The 24258-nt window shown below is 46.7% G+C and overlaps 1 protein-coding gene across 5 annotated transcripts in view; it reads left to right on the top strand.

Moving 5' to 3' along the window:
* Positions 1-24258, top strand: part of LOC141117682 (uncharacterized) — a 69195-nt gene that overhangs the window by 27962 nt on the left and 16975 nt on the right. For 3 of the 5 annotated variants that reach the window (XM_073610651.1, XM_073610652.1, XM_073610653.1), the window contains exons 4-6: positions 457-578; positions 13568-13678; positions 18449-18555. In XM_073610651.1, coding sequence (XP_073466752.1) covers positions 457-578; positions 13568-13678; positions 18449-18555 — 340 coding nt within the window. The remainder of the gene's footprint in view (positions 1-456; positions 579-13567; positions 13679-18448; positions 18556-24258) is intronic. The other 2 variants (XM_073610656.1, XM_073610655.1) reach the window with 1 other exon arrangement.

Raw genomic sequence — 24258 nt, 5'->3', positions numbered from 1 at the left:
CTTTCTTTGCCCCATCAAGAAAATTGACCTGAATCATTATACAACGTAGTTTTCCTTTATCGGTCAGAGACATTTCTGTCATTCACATTGGGATATGGCCTGACTGATGGGGCTATATACCCTAGGTTTAGGAGGTTGTTCCCTCTTATGGGCTGTACCCCAGCACATTCAGAGACAATGAATTTGCATAAAGCAAAATGCAGCATTTGTTGTATAACTGTAGGTTAGTAGCAGGACTTCCATCTTGTTGATCTCAGTACTGAAGTCCTGGATTTGAAGAAGATCTTGCTATTATCATTAGCATGCCACATCCCATATTATTCTGTATGTACAGTGTATGGAGGAATAGGAGTTTACTTGATGACAGACTCTTGTGAGAGCAAGCATGCTCTAGTAAATTGCATAAATTCAGGATTTCGTTGGCCATTGTCTTTTTTGTTTTGTTTTTGTTTACAGACTTTATTTCACATTCTTTTTCTCTCGTGGAACTCAAGTTTCTATTCCAGAAAATGTTGCCTGATCTGAGTGGGAAAACACTAGTAGATGTGGGTTCCAGACTTGGAGCTGTTCTGTATGCGGTAAAACAGAGTTGCATATATTTTTTTAAGCATGATATTGTGTCTTCATCAACCAAGGCTAAAGAAAGTTTGAGATCGCTTACTTTGTATATGAGAAAATTGCCGATTGAAAAGCATCCACAGATGTGAAATTGTTGTTCAAAACAGCCTGATTGGGTGACTTCCTTTTTGTGTGTGTATAGGGTAGCTATCCTGGGAGGCTTAGGTGCACAACCCTTCTGGTGCAGTGTATTTATTTGCACCATTGATTGGCTAAGTAAAAAAATTTCAAGCCTCTGATCACCCCAACTACAAAATCCAGGATGCTTTACATGCAGAGAGATGTGCACCTAAGGGATGCCATTTGTTCAGAATGATCTGCAGTTGTGTGCAAACCCAAGCTTATTCTGAAACATACTACTTAAAACAGGTTAATAACATTAAAGCAGATTTCTGACAGTACATACAGTGGGGCAAAAAAGTATTTAGTCAGCCACCAATTGTGCAAGTTCTCCCATTTGAAAAGATGAGAGAGGCCTGTAATTGTCATCATAGGTATACCTCAACTATGAGAGACAAAATGTGGAAACAAATCCAGACAATCACATGTCTGATTTTTGAAAGAATTTATTTGCAAATTATGGTGGAAAATAAGTATTTGGTCAATATCAAAAGTTCATCTCAATACTTTGTTATATATCCTTTGTTGGCAATGACAGAGGTCAAACGTTTTCTGTAAGTCTTAACAAGGTTGTCACACACTGTTGCTGGTATGTTGGCCCATTCCTCCATGCAGATCTCCTCTAGAGCAGTGATGTTTTGGGGCTGTCGCTGGGCAACACGGACTTTCAACTCCCTCCAAAGGTTTTCTATGGTGTTGAGATCTGGAGACTGGCTAGGCCACTCCAGGACCTTGAAATGCTTCTTACGGAGCCACTCCTTCATTGCCCGGGCTGTGTTTGGGATCATTGTCATGCTGAAAGACCCAGCCACGTTTCATCTTCAATGCCCTTGCTGATGGGAGGAGGTTTGCATTCAAAATCTCACGATACATGGCCCCATTCATTCTTTCATGTACACGGATCAGTCGTCCTGTTCCCTTTGCAGAGAAACAGCCCCAAAGCATGATGTTGCCACCCCCATGCTTCACAGTAGGTATGGTGTTCTTTGGTTGCAACTCAGCATTCTCTCTCCTCCAAACACGACGAGTTGTGTTTCTACCAAACAGTTCTACTTTGGTTTCATCTGACCATATGACATTCTCCCAATCCTCTTCTGGATCATCCAAATGCTCTCTAGCAAACCTCAGTCGGGCCCAGACATGTACTGGCTTAAGCAGGAGGACACGTGTGGCACTGCAGGATCTGAGTCCCTGGCGGCGTAGTGTGTTACTGATGGTAGCCTTTGTTACGTTGGTCCCAGCTCTCTGCAGGTCATTCACTAGGACCCCCCGTGTGGTTCTGGGATTTTTGCTCACCGTTCTTGTGATCATTTTGACCCCACGGGGTGAGATCTTGCGTGGAGCCCCAGATCGAGGGAGATTATCAGTGGTCTTGTATGTCTTCCTTATTCTAATTATAGGCTGCTTGCCTATTGCAGATTCAGTCTTCCCAGCCTGGTGCAGGTCTACAATTTTGTTTCTGGTGTTCTTCGACAGCTCTTTGGTCTTCACCATAGTGGAGTTTGGAGTGTGACTGTTTGAGGTTGTGGACAGGTGTCTTTTATACTGATAACCAGGGGCGTTGCTAGGTCTGCAAAAGATCTGGGGCTAGAGCCCATAGCAGCAGTCACCAACCTTTTTGTAGGCCCGGGGGAGGGGGGGCTGGTGGCAAGCAATTTTATGCGGGCAAAGGCTGGTGTTGGCGTTTCAATCATCATGACACCATGGTTGATATGTGGTCGGGGTGATAGAGGTGCATTGTTTCTATTGTTACATTCTAATATATAATAAAGTGGTTCAACTCACCATAATGCAGAATCAGTGGGAGCCCTGGGTTTGTCACTTGCCACATCTCCTGCCACCAGATGCATCATGTTACTTCCCACCATCGCCTGTCAGCAGATGCAGCTTTTTAACTTGCTACCATCACCTGCCACTAGATGTGGATTGTCGCTTGCCATGTCGCCTGCCACCAGATGTGGATTGTCACTTGTCACATCACCTGCCACAATTTGCAGATTGACACTTGCCACGTCACCTGCCACCATTTGCAGATTGTCACTTGCCACGTCACCTGCCACCATTTGCAGATTGTCACTTGCCACCATTTGCAGATTGTCACTTGCTTTGTCACCTGCCACCTGATGCGGATTGTCGCTTGCCACGTCACTTGCCACCATTTGCAGACTGTCACTTGCCACGTCACCTGCCACTAGATGTGGGTTGCCACTTGCCAACTGATGTGGATTGACACTTGCCATGCCAGCCAGTGCCACCAAATGTGCATTGTCGCTGCATTGGTGGCAGGCTGGCAGCACTGGTCCATTTAGTGAGGGCAGGAGAGCGGTGATGCGGGGCGGGCAGTGAGAGATAATGTAATCTCTCTGATCCCCGCCGCACCTCTGACATTGAAGAGGTCTGTGCTGTGAGGGCGGAAGAGCGCTGATGTGTGGCGGGCAGTGGGAGATGATGTCATCTGTCTGCTCCCCGCCGCACATCGCTCCCACATTGAAGTGGCCTGGCTGTAAGGGTGGAGGAGCGGTGGAGCGGGCGGAGAGAGATGATGTCATCTCTGCCCATCCGCCTGCTCATTTCTCTCCTCCACCTCTAATGCAGTCCGCCGCAGCCACGACCCTGTGGCATACCTCCCAACTTTTGAACTTCAGAATGAGGGACACTTGAGGGAGGAAGCAACCAGTGGCACGCTACGTGAACACGCTATGCGCACTACAGCATAAGTGGGTGTGGTCAAACTTAACAGTGGGAGGGGCTTAATGGACATGGTTAAACAAAAGGTTAATGCAAAAGTTGACCCCCCTACTACCACCTGCCACTTCCACCGCATGCCAAAATACTCCAAGTGGCTAAAGAATAATTTCAGATCTTTATTTAGATATTGAGAGGATCATTCAAAAGAATTTGGAGGAACAGTATGTCAAAATGTGGACAGATTCTCCAAAATCTTTTGACTACTCTGGAGCAGGGGTAGGCAACAGATCAATCTGAACAAAATGAAAAAGATCACCGGGGTTTGGTGCCCTTTTTTTTTTTTTTTTTTTTTAGAAATTACCCAGCAAGGCCTAAAATAGGGAAAAAAATATAATAAAACAAAATATCATGGTTAAAATATAAAGTTAGCCTACCATAAAGGACAGTGTCAGAAGGGGAGAGGACGGTGTCAGTAGGGCAGTGGACGGTGTCAGTAGGGCAGAGGACGGGGTCAGTAGGGCAGTGGACGGTGTCAGTAGGGCAGTGGACGGTGTCAGTAGGGCAGTGGACGGTGTCAGTAGGGCAGTGGACGGTGTCAGTAGGGCAGTGGACGGTGTCAGTAGGGCAGTGGACGGTGTCAGTAGGGCAGTGGACGGTGTCAGTAGGGCAGTGGACGGTGTCAGTAGGGCAGTGGACGGTGTCAGTAGGGCAGAGGACGGTGTCAGTAGGGCAGAGGACGGTGTCAGTAGGGCAGAGGACGGTGTCAGTAGGGCAGTGGACGGTGTCAGTAGGGCAGTGGAGTAGGGCAGAGGACGGTGTCAGTAGGGCAGAGGACGGTGTCAGTAGGGCAGTGGACGGTGTCAGTAGGGCAGAGGACGGTGTCAGTAGGGCAGAGGACGGTGTCAGTAGGGCAGAGGACGGTGTCAGTAGGGCAGAGGACGGTGTCAGTAGGGCAGTGGACGGTGTCAGTAGGGCAGTGGACGGTGTCAGTAGGGCAGAGGACGGTGTCAGTAGGGCAGAGGACGGTGTCAGTAGGGCAGAGGACGGTGTCAGTAGGGCAGAGGACGGTGTCAGTAGGGCAGAGGACGGTGTCAGTAGGGCAGAGGACGGTGTCAGTAGGGCAGAGGACGGTGTCAGTAGGGCAGTGGACGGTGTCAGTAGGGCAGTGAACGGTGTCAGTAGGGCAGAGGTTGGAGGTAGGCAAGTGTACACAGACACAAATCCGTTTACATCTGCAGCTCCATAGAAGTGAATGGAGGGTGCGATTGGGTCCACCTGAAAAACAGACAGGCGGACCCGATTGGACTGATCGTATGAAAAGGGCCTAAGGCTGCTTTCACATTGATGCACTGTGATTGACACACACCGTGGGTGCAGCGCAGTGTACCGGTGGCTTTCCTGCAGGTTAGTTGCCATAGAATTCTATTATATACTGCAGATGTGATGGATGCACTTTGTGAAAGCGCACCAAACCTGCAGGTAATAACAGAAGTCTATGGCTCAGTGCAGGCAACCCGCAGCTGCACCTGTGGATGAGTTTGAAAGCAGCCCAGTGTAGAAAACAGACATGTCCATTGCTATTTGATTTTATAAAAAACTGACCTTAATCTTCATGGCTGCTGCTGTCCTCCAGGGCGGGTATGGCTGGCGGCTGCTGCTGTCCTCCAGGGCGGGTATGGCTGGTGGCTGCTGCGGTCCCCCAGGGCGGGTATGGCTGGTGGCTGCTGCTGTCCCCCAGGGCGGGTATGCCTGGCGGCTGCTGCTGCTGTCCCCCAGGGCGGGTATGGCTGGCGGCAGCTGCTGCTGTCCCCCAGGGCGGGTATGGCTGGCGGCAGCTGCTGCTGTCCCCCAGGGCGGGTATGGCTGGCAGGAGCTGCTGCTGTCCCCAGGGCGGGTATGGCTGGCGCATGCTGCTGTCCCCCGGGCGGGTATGGCTGGTGCATGCTGCTGTCCCCCAGGGCGGGTATGGCTGGCGCATGCTGCTGTCCCCCAGGGCGGGTATGGCTGGCGCATGCTGCTGTCCCCCAGGGCGGGTATGGCTGGCGCATGCTGCTGTCCCCCAGGGCGGGTATGGCTGGCGGCTGCTGCTGTCCCCCAGGGCGGGTATGGCTGGCGGCTGCTGCTGTCCCCCAGGGCGGGTATGGCTGGCGGCTGCTGCTGTCCCCCAGGGCGGGTATGGCTGGCGGCTGCTGCTGTCCCCCAGGGCGGGTATGGCTGGCGGCTGCTGCTGTCCCCCAGGGCGGGTATGGCTGGCGGCTGCTGCTGTCCCCCAGGGCGGGTATGGCTGGCTGTCCTCCAGGGCAGGTATGGCTGGTGGCTGCTGCTGTCCCCCAGGGCGGGTATGGCTGGCGGCTGCTGCTGTCCCCCAGGCAGTTATAACCACCCTGGGGGACAGCAAGCCAGCCAGCTATACCCACATGTGGCCCGCGGGCCAGCAGCTGAGCACCCCTAACATAATGTGACAGGGAGGTGGAACAGGCTCCTGGAGCATGGGCCCAGCATTATGCCATTATGTCCACAGAAGTCCGACTGCTGCCTGCACACTACAAGTCCCAGCATGTTCAGAACTTATCCCTTCCACATGCTGGCTCCTGTCACTCCAGGGGCAATCCAGGGAAGTCTCAGTCCTCCTCACTTTTAATAGAAGCCCCCAGCCCTGTCAGTTTCCTGGACAGTAGAATGTACTCAGTCACCCCAATCCTCTGCTCTCACCATAAACATGCTTGCTTGTAGAATCTACTGCACCCGCTTAGAGAGCATTTCCCCCGGCCGGACCCTTGCCATTACTGAGGACAGGTGGGGGGTGAGAGGGAAAGAACAAAGCCAGGAGAGATCAGCAGGGAATGAATTGGAGCGAAAAGTGAGGAGACCAGCGAGAAGGCAGGACCAGCTCACGGAGGGGGCGGGGCCAAATCACGGAGGGGCGTGGCCAATTCACGGAGGTGCATGGATAGGGAGGACAGGTGGTTGGGAGGCAGTGTCATTCTAATCAAGAGAACAGCACCTTAGCAGATGACCCGCCTCCTCCACTCAGCAGCGTTCCAATGGCACTTGTGTGCAGGAGAGGGGAGTGGTCTGTCCTATGACATACTGACCCTCATGCGAGCCCGCTACCCACACACACAGCAGTGACATAAAACCAAATGTAACAGGGAGCCATACAGCTCCCCTGAAGCATGGGCGGGGTCACAGTTGCAGCTCCTCACGCTACGCCCTTTGTCCCAGCCATCAATGTATGAATGCCGCTTCTCCACTGGTTGGATGACAGAGGGGCGGGTCTGGGTAGCAGTCCCGCCCATACCTGACATCACACTCTCAGTTTGACAGGTGAAGTCTTCCTTTCTGACTGCACAGTGTACATCCAGACAGCTTGTCCATCAATCCCTGGCTGTGCTGGATGATCACACTGCTGCAGGTCCTACTGAGCCAAAACCTATCACATAATCAACAAACTTATGCGGACAATGCACCTGCAGGGTGGGACAGAGACTCGGGGCTATGGGCTCCAGATTCAGGGCTCCAGCCTCGATAGCCACCCCCTGGCGACGCCTATGCTGATAACAAGTTCAAATAGGTGCCATTAATACAGGTAATGAGTGCAGGACAGAGGAGCCTCTTAAAGAAGAAGATACAGGTCTGTGAGAGACAGAAATCTTGCTTGTTTGTAGGTGACCAAATACTTATTTTCCACCATAATTTGCAAATAAATTCTTTCAAAAATCAGACAATGTGATTGTCTGGATTTGTTTCCACATTTTGTCTCTCATAGTTGAGCTATACCTATTATGACCATTACAGGCCTCTCTCATCTTTTTAAGTGTGGGAACTTGCACAATTGGTGGCTGACTAAATACTTTTTTGCCCCACAGTATTTCTTTATTCTGTATTGAAAATTGTCAAAAGTTTTTATTATTTATGAGGTCAATACAAAATTATGCAATAAGCCCTGGTTCACATTTGTGCAATTTGACATGCGATTTAACATGTTAAATCACATGTCAAATCAGTGGCAATTGCTGGCAGTGGCACAGTCCTAATCGGTGCGACGTCGCAATTGTGGCACCACACCGATTTCAAAAAGTGGTTTCTGTACTACTTTTTGCGATTTCGGGGTGCGATTTCCATTGACATCTGTGCAGAAACCTGCACAGATGTCTGTGAAATCACAGCCAAAATCGAGACTGAAATGCGGGAGAGAAATCGTGCGAGTTCAGCTGAACTCGCACGGCTTCATTCCTGCAGCTCAGTGTGAACCTGGGCTAACTGTGGAACCTAAGATTGGTTCCTACAACCGTGCAATTAGTGACTTAATCCAAATGTGAAACAAACTTACAGTATAGCCTTAATGGCTAGTGCTGTGTCCAAAACATCAAGAAAAAAATGTGGTAAATAAATAATATTCAGATAGTTACGGAGCTGCCCGTTATAAGATGTAGCAACTACCTAGAAAATTGGAAATATTAACGGTAACTGCGCTTCCACTTAATGATATAACATATAGCATCTGCAAACCTATGCCGAGTTACAGTTCGGTCCATATACGTATTTATCGGCGTATAACACGCACTTTTTTCTCCTTAAAATCAGGGGAAAATCGTGGATGCGTGTTATACACCGATCCCCGCCGATTGTGAGGAGAGGAGCGAGTGGAGCCGACATACACAAAGCCGAGTGTACTTCGGCTGGACTCGGCTCCTCTCACAGTCCCGCCCCTGACTGTGAGCAGAGCCGAGTCTAGCCGAAGTACACTCGGCTTTGTGTATCTTGATCAGCACCAATTTTAAAAGACACGAGGCTGCAATGACACAGGAAAGGCTGCAATGACACAGGAAAGGCTGCAATACACAGGCTGCAATGAAACAGGGAAGGCTGCAGATGGACACTGATAACGCTGCATTGATGGGCATTTAAATGTAAGTTTTTTTTCCTTAAACTTCCCTCCTAAAAGTTTTTTTCCTTAAAATTCCCTCCAAAACTTGGGGTGCGTGTTATACGCAGGCGCGAGTTATACGCCGATAAATACGGTATTTACACACAGGCACAATAGTTTTCTCAGGTATTTACCATAACATATTCAAGCTATAGTTATATAATAGATATGAGATGAAAGTGCACACTCTCAGGTTTAATTTGAGGGTATGTACATCCAAATCAGAGGAAGGGTTTAGGAATTATAGCTCTTAAGAATAGCCACCCCCCTCCTTTTTTCAAGGGACCAAAAGTAATTGGACAATTGAATCAAAAGCTGTTTGATGGCCAGGTGTGGGCTACTCCTTTTGTTATTACTTCATCAATTAAGCGGGTAAAAGGTCTGGAGTTGATTCTGTGATATTTGCATTTGGAATCTATTGCTGTGAACCTACATCATTCGTTCAAGGATCTGTCCATGCAAGTGAAACAGGCCATTGTTAAGGCCCGTACACACGATCGGACTTTTTGACAACAAACATGCAAATTAGCTGTTTTGGAGCAAAGTCTGACCGTGTGTACGCTCCATCGGACAAACTTTTTCTGTTTCCATCGGACTTTTGTTGGCTGTGCGAACGCACAAACATTCCGGCAACAAAAGTCAGATGGAGCAAAGTCCGATTGTGTGTACACAAAACCATCGGACTTTTGTACAAACTACAGTACGCAGCCGCGAGACTGTTTCCAGCGCGATCCCATCGCGCTGGTTCTCGGCGACAGGGTACTGTACATCTTGCGCTGGCTGCAATAGGAAAAACACATTTTCCTACTGCGGCAGGCGCGAGAGGGAATTCCCCTCTGGGGGAATACCAGGCCCTGCGGCCCCCCCACCCCAAAGCACCTTGTCCCCATGTTGATCAGGACAAGGGCCTCTTCCCGACAACCCTGGCCGTTGATTGTCAGGGTCTGCGGGCAAGGGGCTTATCAGAATCCGGGAGCCCCCTTTAATAAGGGGGCCCCCAGATCCCGGCCCCCCACCCTATGTGAATGAGTATGGGGTACATCGTACCCCTACCCATTCACCTAGGGAAAAAAGTGTCAATAAAAAAAACACACTACACAGGTTTTTAAAGTAATTTATTAGACAGCTCTGGGGTTCTTCTTTCGACTTCGGGGGTCTCTCCAGCCTCTTCTCCCGGTGTCCAGTTCTTCTCCGCTCTCTCCGGCCTCTTCTCCCGGTGTTCGGCCTCTTCTCCAGCTGTCCGGTTCTTCTGCCGGGCTCCTCCGCTATCTTCTGCTCTTTTGCCGCTCTTTTGCTAGCGGTGGCCTGGTCTTCTGCATCTTCTTCCGATGTTGACACGACGCTCTCTCCCGCTTTAATGCTGTGTGCGCGCCTCGCAATGACTTATATAGGCATGCCCCGGGACTGTGACGTCATAAGGGGGCGGGATCACCGGATGAAATCACCCGGTGACCACGCCCTATGCCTATATAAGTCATTGTGCGGCGCTCACACAGCATTACAGCGGGAGAGAGCGTTGTGTCAACATCGGAAGAAGATGACGCAGAAGACTGGGCCACTGCTAGCAAAAGAGCGGCAAAAGAGCAGAAGATAGCGGAGGAGCCCGGCAGAAGAACCGGACGGTGGGAGAAGAGGCCGAACACCGGGAGAAGAGGCCGGAGAGAGCGGAGAAGAACCGGACACCGGGAGAAGAGGCCAGAGAGACCCCCGAAGTCGGAAGAAGACCCCCGGAGCTGCCTAATAAATTACTTTAAAAACCTGTGTAATGTGTTTTTTTATTGACACTTTTTTCCCTAGGTGAATGGGTAGGGGTACGATGTACCCCATACTCATTCACACCCCCCACCTGTATACTTCACACCCCCACCCCCACCTGTATACTGCACACCCCCCACCTGTATACTGCACACCCCCCACCTGTATACTGCACACCCCCACCCCCCACCTATATACTGCATACCCCCAGCTGTAAATTTCACACCCACCCCCACCTGTATACTGCACCCCCACCTGTATACTGCACCCCCCCACCTGTATACTGCATACCCCCACCTGTATACTGCATACCCCCACCTGTATACTGCACACCCCCCACCTGTATACTGCACCCCCCCCCACCTGTATACTTCACACCCCCCACCTGTATACTGCACCCCCCCACCTGTATACTGCATACCCCCAGCTGTAAATTTCACCCCCACCCCCACCTGTATACTGCACCCCCACCTGTATACTGCACCCCCACCTGTATACTGCACACTCCCACCCCCTACCTGTATACTGCATACCCCCACCTGTATACTGCATACCCCCACCTGTATACTGCATACCCCCCACCTGTATACTGCACACCCCCCACCTATATACTGCACACCCCCTACCTGTATACTGCACACCCCCACCTGTATACTGCACACCCCCACCTGTATACTGCACACCCCCTACCTGTATACTGCACACCCCCACCTGTATACTGCACACCTCCACCCCCACCTGTATACTGCACCCCCACCTGTATACTGCACCCCCACCTGTATACTGCACACTCCCACCCCCTACCTGTATACTGCATACCCCCACCTGTATACTGCACACCCCCCACCTGTATACTGCACACCCCCACCTGTATACTGCACACCCCCCCACCTATATACTGCACACCCCCCACCTGTATACTGCACACCCCCACCTGTATACTGCACACCTCCACCCCCACCTGTATACTGCACACCCCCCCACCTGTATACTGCACACCTCCAGCCCCCACCTGTATACTGCACACCTCCAGCCCCCACCTGTATACTGCACACCCCCCACCTGTATACTGCACACCACCACCTGTATACTCCTGCCCCCATCTGTATACTGTACATTGGGGGCATTACACAGGGGGCTTACATTGGGGGTATTGCACTGAGGTGATTACATTTGGGGGATTACAGAAAATCGCTACCTCCACCGTATACATGGGCAGGGCAAAGGGGGTGGAGTCGGAGCGGAGTTGGGGCGGAGCCAAGGGGGCGGCAAAATGAGGTTTCGCCTAGGGTGTCAAAAATCCTTGCACCAGCCCTGTATAAATATTCTGTAGCCTTTTATCCTGCCATTAGGTTGATCTTCAGTCTCCTTTTTTCACTATTAACCTGATTACTTTTCATTTGGATAGAAAATGCCCCTTGCTTACAAAACTAAAATGGGTCAGAACATTGATTCATTCCTTGTAAGGGGGCTATGAGATTTCCATCAAAGGGAGTTGCTGGGCAAACTTAGTTTGCTGTGCTGTCAATTTAGATAACCCATGTTGCTCTGGTAACCCTTTTCACATTTATTTGATTCTTGTTAACAAGGACTGTATACAAATATTGGGGGGAAAACACTTCAAAACCATTTTTATAGTTAAAAAACAACCGTTCTTCAATGAAATGTCTCAAATTAGACAGCCTCTATGCTTACAGAAGTGTGCATGCATTGAGGCTGACTAGTACTGGCTGACCACCTTTCTGGGATCACAGGTAGCCGAGACCCTGATAAAGCTTCCATGTTATTGGCTGGTGACCACTGTCTTATGTAAACAGCAGTTTCAGGATGGGCTTTTGCCTTGTGCTTTTTACTAAGAAAACCCCACAAGATATCTGTTGTATATAAGAACATAATTCCCCGTCACTGCTCTCCAGATACAGTGAGAGTAAATGTGTTCTATACTTTGCCTAAGAACAACATGATATTGATTTTTAGCCTTGAGATGCTCTATTTCATATGGCTGATTAAGGGGCAGTTCACACTACATGCAGTCCAATGTGTTTTTTTTCTGCATCAAAAATGCATGGAAAGTAGGTTATATGGTTTCCAATGGCATAGTTCACACCGGTGCAGTCAGTTCCAGGGCTTTCCAGTTCCAGAAAAAAAAAAGTAGAACATGCTGCATTTTTCCTACACTGGACTGTACTGGAATGCAGTAAAACGCATCAAAAACGCACTGTAATGCACTTGAACGCATCAAAAACGCACTGGACCCTAGTATAGTAAAAAATTAGCAGGGAAAAAAAAAGAAGAAAAGCACCTGGAATGCATCACGAAACACACCAGAAACAAACTGAAACGCGTCAAAAACGCTCATGCAGAAACGCTTCCGGAACGGATCTGGAGCAGTCTTAGCAGTATAAAAAATTTGTCAGATTGTTTCTTTTGTATCAGGCCAATACTGAAAGTAGATTATTTAAAGTGGTATTAAAACCAAAAATGTAATATATTGCAGCTTACCAATCCTTAGATGTGCTGGCTGCACACAGCTCCTTTTTTAGAGTGCGCCCACTCTGGATGAAGGAGCACAGGGGCACCTTTGGAATGCAGCATTGTTAGTCTGAGGGGGAGGGGAATGTTTAGACATACTAGCAGATTTAGATACACTAACAAATTGAAGCCAAACCCCATCTCACGCTGCAGTTACACAAGCAGTTACAGCAATAGTTATTTTTTTCTTTTGGCCCCTTTCACACAGATTTTTCCTGCGACTTTGGACACAAGAGTCACATGCCAAGACGTACCCCATGATTCCCAATGATAACCATTCATATCTGTGCGACTTTAAGTCGCATCGACTTCAAAGTAGTCCTTGTACTACTTTGGTCTGACTTTGATGCGAGTTGAGGTCCATAGACCTCATGTTTACACAGGCATTCCTTAAAATTGTGGCAAAAACGCGCGACTTTCAAGTCGTGGCAGTGTGAAAGGGGCCTTTGGGATAAAGGTTTTACATGAATAAATAAAAGCTGACCATTGTAAGCACCCCTGTCAGTGGTAACTGGTTTATCTCAACACTAACTGCTACGTTTGCAGGAAAGCTAGTTCTGTTGAAAAACAACAGACTTACTGGCCAGATCACCAGGTAAAAATAAAGGAAACATAAGCTAAAAAAGAAAACTAATGCAGCCAATACATCTAAGAATTGGTAAGCTGCAATATACTGTTTGGTTTTGGGTTTAATACTGCTTTAAGAGAGGCCAGTTTTAGTCTTCCAAACTACAATATTACCTTTTATGGACCTTTTCATAGCTGTAAATTGGATTGTTCATGCATTCTTAATTCAGCTATTTAACTAAATATGAATCGGGCAGTTTGGGGACCTCTAAGAAAACCAAAAAATGTTTGTATGGATTTAAAAGTCCTGTATTAGAGATGTATAAAATCCTTTTGTCTTTGTTTGCTTTAATATAGGGTTGTGTGTACAGTTCAGCTAGTAAATTACAAGGTGTGGAAATCAATGCAGAATTCTGCCAGTTACAAGAAAAGATCATAAAGAAGTATGACTTCACAGCCAGAATTCAGGTATGGCATGTTTGTTATGCCTTGTGTACAATTAAAGGATTTATAGAGTTTAAGACCGAGATGCAGAAACTTTTGGTAAGTGTCTGGAAATGAAGAGATCACACTAATGCCCCGTACACACGGTCGGATTTTCCGATGGAAAATGTGTGATAGGACCTTGTTGTCGGAAATTCCAACTGTGTGTAGGCTCCATCACACATTTTTCATCGGAATTTCCGACACACATAGTTTGAGAGCTTGCTATAAAATTTTTCAACAACAAAATCCGTTGTCGGAAATTCCGTTCGTGTGTACACAAATCTGACACACAAAGTGCCACGCATGCTCAGAATAAATTAAGAGACGAAAGCTATTGGCTACTGCCCCGTTTATAGTCCCGACGTACGTGTTTTATGTCACTGTGTTCAGAACGATCGGATTTTCCGACAGCTTTGTGTGACCGTGTGTACAGGGCATAAGACTAAAAATCAGAGGTAATTTACATACACCTAACAAGCGTGTGAAATGTTATATTATATTATAGCTGCTTTTGTAATTTGCCAATTTGCCAGAAGATGACGGTGTAGTCAAACACTAGTTAATATGTTAATGGAAATGGTCACCATGAGTAAGGATATGTGAAACCATCCCTTTTGGATGGAAGTATTACTTGAAATGTAATAGTTATACGTACACATTGGCTTGATAGGTTATATACTAATGTAAGGACAGACACCCAAATAATCTTTAAATACTTTGTCTGCTACAAATATGTGTACCATTTGTGGAATATTATCAACCCACAGATATCATTGGACGTGAACCATAGTGGACATTGAACCACTTTATCATCATATGTTGGTGTTGTGTTTACCCTAAATACTTGTATTTGATTGTACATTCCTTTTGTATGATTGTCATGTGAAGATAGCTTAATATATACTGTACATTGATTAGCCATAACTTTGTGACCACCCACCTAATATTAAGTAGGTTCCCCTTTTGCCGCCAAAACAGCCCTGACCTGTCAAGGCATGAACGCCACCAGACTTCTGAAGGTATGTTGAGGTACCTGGCACCAAACTGTCAGTAGCAGATCCTTTAAGTCCTGTAAACTACGTAGTGGGGCCTCCATGAATCAGAGTTGTTTTTCTAGCACATCCACAGATGCTTGATTGTATTGAGATCTGGAGAATCTGAAGGCCAAGACCTCAACTCATTTTTTTCCCTCAAACCATTCTTGAACAATTTTTGCAGATTGGCTGGGTGCATTATCCTGCTAAATAAGGCCACTGCCATCAGGGAATATAGTTTCCTTGCAGGGGGGTACTTAGTCAGAAACAAGGTAGGTGGTACGAGTCATGTAACATCCACATGAACGGCAGGACCAGGGTTTCCTAGTAGAACATTGCCCAGAGCATCACACTGCCTCCTGGTGTCATGTCTTCCCCAGGTAAGCGATGAACCCACACGATGTAAAAGTGAAAACCTGACTCGTCAAACCAGAGGGTGGTTATCAAAATGTGTGGGGATTGGAAGTAAACTTTTCCTCCAAGATTCAGATTCCAGTCTCTGTTGCAATTGGGAAAGGGGAGTGAAGCCAGAGATTACACAACATCTCCAGGGGTGGAGAAGTGGTGTTGGGACCTAGAAGGGGAAGTTATCCTACCTGAGAACATGATTCTTTTCCCTGCTATTGCTGTGGAGGAGGGGATGTGGATCCAAAGACTGCATTATTACTTACATGGCAACAAGGGGAGATGGAGAAATTGTTTAAAGACCTAGGAGTGGAAGTCTTCTTTTCTGAAACTATGATTCTTCTATCTATCCTTGCTGTGGAGGGAGGACAGGAACCAATGAACCTCATTACTTTCATGGTCATAAGCAAGATAGGGAAGCAGTGTCAAAATCTAGAGGAAAAGAGGGTCTCTTTCCATCTGGGGTCACAGTTCCTTTCTCTGCTGTGGCTGTGAAAATAACAATTTTGTACTTAGGCAGGCCATACATTATACAATTTTCTTATTTATTTATTTCAGGTACTTGTATAGCGCCGTCAGTGTACGCAGCGCTTTACACATATATATTGCATGTTCACATCAGTCCCTGCCCTCAAGAAACTTACAATCTAAGGTCCCTAACTCACATTCATACATACACATACTAGGGCCAATTTAGACAGGAGCCAATTAACCTACCAGCATGTCTTTGGAGTGTGTGAGAAAACCGGCATACCCAGAGGAAACCCACACAGGCACAGGGTTCAATTTCCTTTAGCTTTACCTTCAACTATGTAGTACAAGGGCCTGCCTGATTGCATACAAATTGAAAGTGTTTAGGTTTGACCTCATATTATATGGTTTGGATAAATCTAAAGGAAAATTGTATAATTTATGGCCAGCCTTACTGTAAAATCATTTTCCCAATGAGGGACACAAGGATTCTGATATTAGTCAGGTTATACTGCTGCCTACAGGAGGTTGGGACACTGGCAAACAGACACATTGCACGCCACTCCTTGTATAATCCCTCCTTTACCCATCATGCCTCAGTTTTGTGGGAAAGCTGTTCCAATGGACAGCAAAAAACAGGGGGAGATTTTACAGTAAGTACAAAAATCTTATTTTCTTTCTAGTCCATTTAAGGACACTGGAATTCTGATACAGTTGGGATGTCCAAAAGCAGTCCAACTGATGGGTGGGCAACAGCCACTGACATATCCAAGAAAGGATTGGGACCATCTGCAGCTCAAGACCATCTGAAAGATCTACGCTCACATCTAAGCAGGATGAGGAAAAGTGCTCTGTAACATTGGGGAATTGTTAAGCGAGGCATCAGATGATCAACAGATGGAGGCAACAGATGATAGACCAGGACAGAAGAGAAGGCAGCCAAGGAAATGCCCAACTATGTCCTTTCCACCCAGGGCATAGTTCATAGAAGCTCCATTTATAAGAGTCATACGACCGCCTCTGAATGACATGTGATTATGATTGGAGGACAGACACATGATTATAATGTCCCCTCAATTCACAGATCACTTTTCATTCATAGAAGCTATAGTACTGCTTCTGTCAGTGGAGCAGCTGGGCAGAAAGGACAGGCATAATCATGCACTCTTGATGAGAAGCCTGTGGCAGCTTCCATAGTTCCTGTTAACCCCCTCAGCAATGGTACGGAGGGGGGGGGGGGGCATGGACAGAGGTGGATTTTACCTAACTGAAGAGCCATCAGCACAAGTGACACTGCAAAATAGGTCCCTTGTGCTGATTTTTGTGTTTTATACTTTAGCTGCACTTAGGCTTTAGGTGAGTTATCAGATGGGGGCATGCCTGGGATTGTGACATGGCTCTGGACTTAAAAAGCAGTTTGTTGCTATCTAATACAGTACACTAAGCCCCTGTTCACACCAGTGCGACTTGTCATGCAATTTGACAGTTCCAAATCGCATGACAAGTTGCACCCCATTGCCAGCAATTGAACCGTTCATATCGCCGCGACTCATGTCACAGCGATTATGAAAAAGGTTACTGTACTACTTTTTGCCTATTTCATTGTGACTTGCATAGACTTCTGTTAAATGAAGTCACAAGCTGCAATGAAATCGGCAGTACAAATCGCACTAATGTGTTGCTTTTAAATCGCAATGAAGTAGCGCGATTTAAAAGCTGCACCAGTGTGAATGGGGGCAAAGGACTGGAAAGCACCACAATGCTTAGCCCAGCATCTGAAGGTCACATTGCAGCCTAGCAATGTCCAGTCCAACGGGGTCCGGGTATAACCTCCAAGGCTCAAGCATACAGTCACTTCCAGCGCTATGAGTTGCTCTGTGGTTGGATGCAAAAGAACAAGCAAATCCAAATGCTTGGCGGATGCAACCCTATTCAGACAGGGTAATCCAAAGTACAAGCTACAAGACAAAGGACAAGAAGACACAAGCATCTAGTGCATCACCAAAACATTTATTGGCGATATAAAAAAACTGCTACAAATAGATACTTACAAAGTAGCAACTGGTAAAAGCCAATGATCCACAAGATGCCATACAGTGTGGATGCATGTACTCCAATTACACCAAGTAGGGGTGTAAAGTTGACACGTTTCGGGGGTGCACCCCCTTCCTCAGAGCTAGGCTATCTCCAAGGGTGTTATCAAGGATACTACGATCTGGGAAGCTGCTATGCAGAAACCAGCTCAAGCACTGGTGTAGTGAGGAATCTTGATTGAAGGCACCAAAGAAAAAAAATCCACAAAGCCGAAAAAGGCTAGCATAAAATAGTTAGACTTTGTGCAGCAAAGCTAAAGAAAAAGTGTCCAATCTCCTAGTACACTAACACAAACTGAGGCATGCTGGGTAGAGGGGTTATACAGGGTTAGCAATTGTTCTGCTTGTCAGTGTCCCAACCTCCTGCATGCAGCAATATAACCCAGCTGTATCAGAATTCCTATATCCTCAAAGGACAAAAAAAAGAGATTTTTTTTTTCTTTGGATAAAAGCTAGATAACATTGCTCCTATAGGTTGGTGAAGCAGCAATGTCAGTACCTAAAGGGGATGCCATGCTTATTTTGTGATTCTTCTCCCAAATATTGCTGTGAAAATAGAGTGCAGCCAGCAATGATACCACTGCTCTCATGATGAAGATGGAAAGCTGGATCATGTACATGGGTAGATTATAGTTTTGTTTAGCTACAGAATCATCATAAATAACATTATTTTATTTCCTGTGGTGTGTAGAAGAGTGTCTGTGCAATATACCTGTCCCGGTTATCAATTATTCTGTATTTCCTCACAGGTTTACCATTCAGATATTTGCTGTCAGCCATCCTTACTGCACTATGCTGATGTGGTAGTTCTACATAACGTATTTGAATACTTCCTGGACAAAGAGAAGCAAATAAAGTAATGTATATCTCTGATTCCTGTGACGTAGTGGCAACAATACTTAGTCAGACCTGGGCAAATTGTAGCCCCCGGGTTACATCCAGCCCTTTGGCTGTCCCTATCTGGCCCTCGATGCTTTCACTGACAGTGTTCCCCTCTGAGTCTGTCAGCTTCCGCACCTGGGGGGGTTCCTTAAAAACTCTGCTCAGCCCCCATTCCCCACCCCCCCCCCGACTGCTCGTCTTCAAGAGACATTTTTCATGAACAGTTCACATATACTGGTAATGCCCCATACACACAGTCGGACTTTGTTCGGACATTCCGACAACAAAATCCTAGGATTTTTTCAGACAGATGTTGGCTCAAACTTGTCTTGCATACACACGGTCACACAAAGTTGTCAGAAAATCCGATCATTCTGAACGCGGTGACGTAAAACACGTACGTCGGGACTATAAACGAGGCAGTAGCCAATAGCTTTCATCTCTTTATTTATTCTGAGCATGCGTGGCACTTTGTGCGTCGGATTTGTGTACACACGATCGGAAATTCCGACAACGGATTTTGTTGTTGGAAAATTTTATAGCAAGCTCTCAAACTTTGTGTGTCGGAAAATCCGATGGAAAATGTGTGATGGAGCCCACACACGGTCGGAATTTCCGACAACAAGGTCCTATCACACATTTTCTGTCGGTAAATCCGACCGTGTGTACGGGGCATAATTCTTAGCACCTGGTGTTTGTTTTTTTATATGTTTATGTACTTGTGGACCTTCCCAAGTCCAAAATTAATATTTGAGCAAAATTTTGTTTGGCCCTCAACAGTCCTAATTTCTCATGTGGCCCCTTCAAAAAATGAATTGCCCACCCCTGGGGGATCAAGCATGACATAGTAAATGTTTTTATGTTGAGTGCATGCATACTATGCAAGTAATGTGTAACACTTCCAGGTTAGAGAGATCACAGTACTGCCCCTGACAACGCCTACATCCATTTTTTAAATTAGATGGTGCTATCTTTTTTTCAAGAATCAGCCAGAGTCAGAATCTATTTCATGGATTGAGATGCCACCTCTTAAATTACACAATCGCATATATCCTAATGCCTGTGCAGTTTTTTGATTGTGTTCACAAATGTCTTAACACATATCAGTATCAGCTCACTGCTTCAGCCTCACACCTTGTGACTTGCTACAATGTTGCAGTCAGATCACTAGGGGAGAGAAGAAATGCCTCCCCTCCTGCCCAGTGTTAATTTTGTCGAATAAAACGACTAAAACATTTTAGTCAACTAAATGAATGCTATTTTAGTCGACTAAAATATGACTAAAACGAAAACAATTGAGATGACTAAAATATGACTAAAGTTAAATGGCATTTTAGGCAAAAGACTAATGCCCTGTACACACGGTCGGACTTTCCGACGGAATATGTGCGATCGGAGCTTGTTGTCGGAAATTCCGACTGTGTGGGGCTCCATCGGACTTTTTCCATCAGAATTTCCAACACACAAAGTTTGAGAGCAGGCTATAAAATTTTCCGACAACAAAATACGTTCCCGTAAATTCCAACCATGTGTGGACAATTCCAACGCACAAAGTGCCACGCATGCTCAGAATAAATTAAGAGATGAAAGCTATTGGCTACTGCCCCGTTTATAGTCCTGACTTACGTGTTTTACGTCACCGCGTTCAGAACGATCGGATTTTCCGACAACTTTGTGCGACAGTGTGTATGCAAAACAAGTTTGAACCAACATCCGTCGGAAAAAAATCGATGGATTTTGTTGTCGGAATGTCCGATCAATGTCCGATTGTGTGTACAGGGCCATGTGTATGCAAGACAAGTTTGAGCCAACATCCGTCAGAAATAAATCCAGGATTTTGTTGTCGGAATGTCCGATCGTGTGTACGCGGCATAAGACTAAAACTGAATCGAAATTTGCTGCCAAAATTAACACTGCTCCTGCCTGCAGCAGACTGATCACATCTTTCCAGCCCAAAGTTGACTGAAGCTGAAGGAGTGTTGAATAATATACATGTTCTTAAAAAAAATGGAATTGTTGCTGTATTTTGTACCATGTCAGAAACGTGTTCATGCAAACTTGCAGTTACTGAAAGTTCCAACTTCATGTCTTAAGCTGGATACACACTATACAATTTTCTTTAGGTTTTTTTTCCTTTAGATTTACCAAAACCATATAACATGAGGTCAAACCTAAACACTTTCAATTTGTATGCAATCAGGCAGGCCCTTGTACTACAAAGGTGAAGGTTAAGCTAAAGGAAATTGAACAACAAAAGTTGTATAGTGTGTATCTAGCACTTCCGGACCGCCCGCTATCGTTATACGTCGGTACTTTGACGCTGAGTACCATGGTTATGGCAGCAGATAGCGGTCCGCTTTCGGATAAAAGTGGTCTCTGCACCTCATTCACCACAAGATCACATTTATCGGCAGCGGGAGAGGTGCCCACCAACCTCCCGCCGCGTCCCGATCATCCCCGCTGCTTACCGTAGCCGTCGGTAGCTGCGGAGACGATTCGATCCTTTCCCCTCAGAGGCATGAAGTCGAGTGAGGGAATGATGGCCCTCACTCGACTCCATACCATTGGATGAAGGAAGCAACGTCAAACGTCACATCCGTCCAATGGTCTTAAAGGGGAAATTTTTTTTTTACTGAAAAAAAAAAAAAAAAAAAAAAAAGACTATTTTTTTAATTACATTTAAGTGTAAATATGAGATTTGAGGTCTTTTTGACCCCAGATCTCACGTTAAAGAGGTACTGTCATGCTTTTTTTCTATTACAAGGGATGTTTACATTCCTTGTAATAGGAATAAAAGTGATCCAAATTTTTTTTTTTTTTTTTAAAGGGACAGTGTAAAAAAAAAAAAAAAAAATTAAATAAATAAAAAAAAAATTCAAAGCGCTCGTCCCACCGTGGTCACGCCCAGAAGCAAACGCATATGTAAGTCGCGCCTGTATATGTAAACGGTTTTCAAACCACACATGTGAGGTATCGACACAATCGTTACAGCGAGCGCAATTATTCTAGCAAAAGACCTCTGCAAGAGTCAGAGTTTGTCATAATTCCACGAGGGGCTGCAATTTTGAAGCATAACATGTTGGGTATCAATTTACTCAGCATAACATTATCTTTCATAATATAAAAAATAAAAATTGGGCTAACTTTATGGTTCTCTTGTGTATTTTTCTCCCCAAAAATTGCATTTGTAAGACCGCTGCGCAAATACGGTGTGAAATAAAGTATTGCAACGACCGCCATTTTATTCTCTAGGGTGTCTGAAAAAATATATATATAATGTTTGGGGGTCTAAGTAATTTTCCTGACAGGCTCCATGGCAGCATACGTGTGGGTTGACCCCGCCTCCATAACTACCCAATAGGACCCCTCCCTATAAATTTCAGCTGTGGGCTCTCAGCCGTGTTCCTTTTTTGTCCTCCTCCGTAGGACCTTATGTTTGGTTCTCCTACCTGAATACGATGTCCTGCGATCGTATCGGCCGACCGATGTGATGTCTCATCCCTCCAATAAGCCTTGACTGTTAGCAGGGTATGGAGTGTATTGCAGAGTAAGCGCTGAAGAGCTGGAGTCATTTGGAATGAAAAGCGCGCACAGGCCGATCGCCTAGCAGTATGCAGGTGGCCATTATCTGCCAAAAAGCCGGTGTGTGTGTATGGTCGTTTCCGGCCGAGTCGATCGTAGGTGGTGGTGAGCATGTATCGCCTTCATGGCAGCAGTGTGTATATTTGTTGTTGTTTGTTTTTTCTCTCTATGTGCCCCTTGTTAAAATTGCCTATGCAGCGGCTGGTTCCCTGTGCGTTCCAGCCGCCGCTCCCTCTACTTCCGGGTTCCGTCTGCGTTCTGCGCAGGCGCAGTCCCGGATCGAAAGCGAGGCCTGGTTTCGCGCATGCGCACGAGGACCGTGGGCCTGGCGCGGCCGTGACGTCACGCGGCGCCAATTTTAAAAGCCTGGGGAGGCTTGCAGAGCTCGGGAATGATCGTGGGCATAGCGGCGACTTCCCTGAGCACCTGCAGAGCCTTCCCCAGGTAAGTGCAGTACAGATGGGTCTGTGCTTGCTGTTTTGCTTTCTGGTATATCTGATGTACTCTGTGTTCACCTGCAGTGATTCCCAGCATCAGCCATGGACTCTTCACTGCCTCCTGGTGGCCAGTCCTCTCGCAGCAGGTAGGATTTGAAAGTATTTTTCTTTACTTGCCTGCTGGGGGGAAGAGAGCGGAGTGTAGGGCATTATTCTGACTTTGTGCCTTTCTCTTTCTCTATTCCTGTCTTCCTTCTTTCCTTAGCCCTTCTAGGTCTGACCAAAGACAAAGTAGTTCCCGCAGAAGGAGCGGGTCGTCTAAATCACACCACCGGCATTCCTCCTCTGGCTCTAGACACCATGGTTCATCCTCTAAGTCTAAAGACCACAGTAGAGGCTCTCCTCACCCCCCCTCATCTCATAATAGGGGACCGGAGAAAACATGTTGGGGATGCAGGGCCCCAGTTCCTGCCAGCAAGTCTCTCTGTGACCGCTGTTTCTCTAAAGCAGCTAATGAGAGGGAAGGTGCAGACCAACACCTGGAAACACTAATCAAGCGAGTCGTGAAAGAATCGCTGCAGGAGAGAGACGCTGCAAAGCCTCATGATTCTCCTCCAGATCCACTGATTCCCCTGTCAGAAGAGGGTCCAGTCCATTAAACGTGGGAGTCTTCTCAACCTAGTCACCAGTCAGCTCCTCCTTCAGATAGTGGGTCAGAAGCAGATGATCCTGGGATGGACTTTGAGTATGCCCTGGTTCCTTCTCTGGTGAAAGCTGTTAAAGACGCTTTGGTTTGGGAAGACCCAGTTATTTCTCCTGCTAAACAGAGAAAGTTTTTCAAACAACTCAGCAAGGAGCGTCATTATTTTCCTTTCCTCACGGAAGTAGGAGCTATAATATTTGAAGAATGGGGCAAGATGGATAGAAAAAGCTCTATGCAGTCTAAAGTCTCAAAACTATACCCTTTCAAGGAAGAAGAGGTTAAACACCTTGAGTCAGCTCCCTTGGTAGATGCTGCATTAATGAGGCTTGTGAGGTATGTGACTCTGCCTCTTGAAGATACAGTCTCATTTAAAGATCTGCTGGAGAGACGGATCGATGCCGACCTAAAAAGGATTTATCTGACAGCAGGCACAGTGTGCAAACCCGCTCTGGCCTTAGCAGCAGTCTCTAAAGCTTTAGAGGCATGGTCAGACAATGTGAATGATTCTCTTAGAGGTATCTCTGAAGAAGCGGCTAAGAGCTCCCCTATTCAGGAAATCAGGCTTGCCTCTGCCTTTCTGGGGGAGGTCTCTATTGACATTATTCGCCTAGTGGCTCGGGTGATGTTGTCATCGGTCACCGCCCGTCGGGCCTTGTGGCTGCGACCCTGGTTGGCGGATCCAGCCTCTAAGCAGGCTTGGTGCCGTATTCCATTTGAGGGTTCATCCCTCTTCGGCAACAAGCTTGATAGCGCCATTACCCGGACTACGGGTGGTAAATCGGGTTCCTCCCTCAAGACAGGCGTTTACAGATCCAAAAACGCACCTTTTCAAGATCGCAGAACACCGACCGTGCAAGGGAAGCACGTAGTTATAGGCCTGGTCGGGAATTTTCTAGATCCTGGAAATCCAGGCAGTCCTCTTTTAAAAAGCCCACAAAAGGGGCTTCTACTAGTA

Source organism: Aquarana catesbeiana, linkage group LG13, assembly GCF_042186555.1.
Source record: "Aquarana catesbeiana isolate 2022-GZ linkage group LG13, ASM4218655v1, whole genome shotgun sequence".
NCBI classification, from domain to species: Eukaryota; Metazoa; Chordata; class Amphibia; order Anura; family Ranidae; genus Aquarana; species Aquarana catesbeiana.
This window is presented reverse-complemented; position numbering and strand designations above follow the sequence as displayed.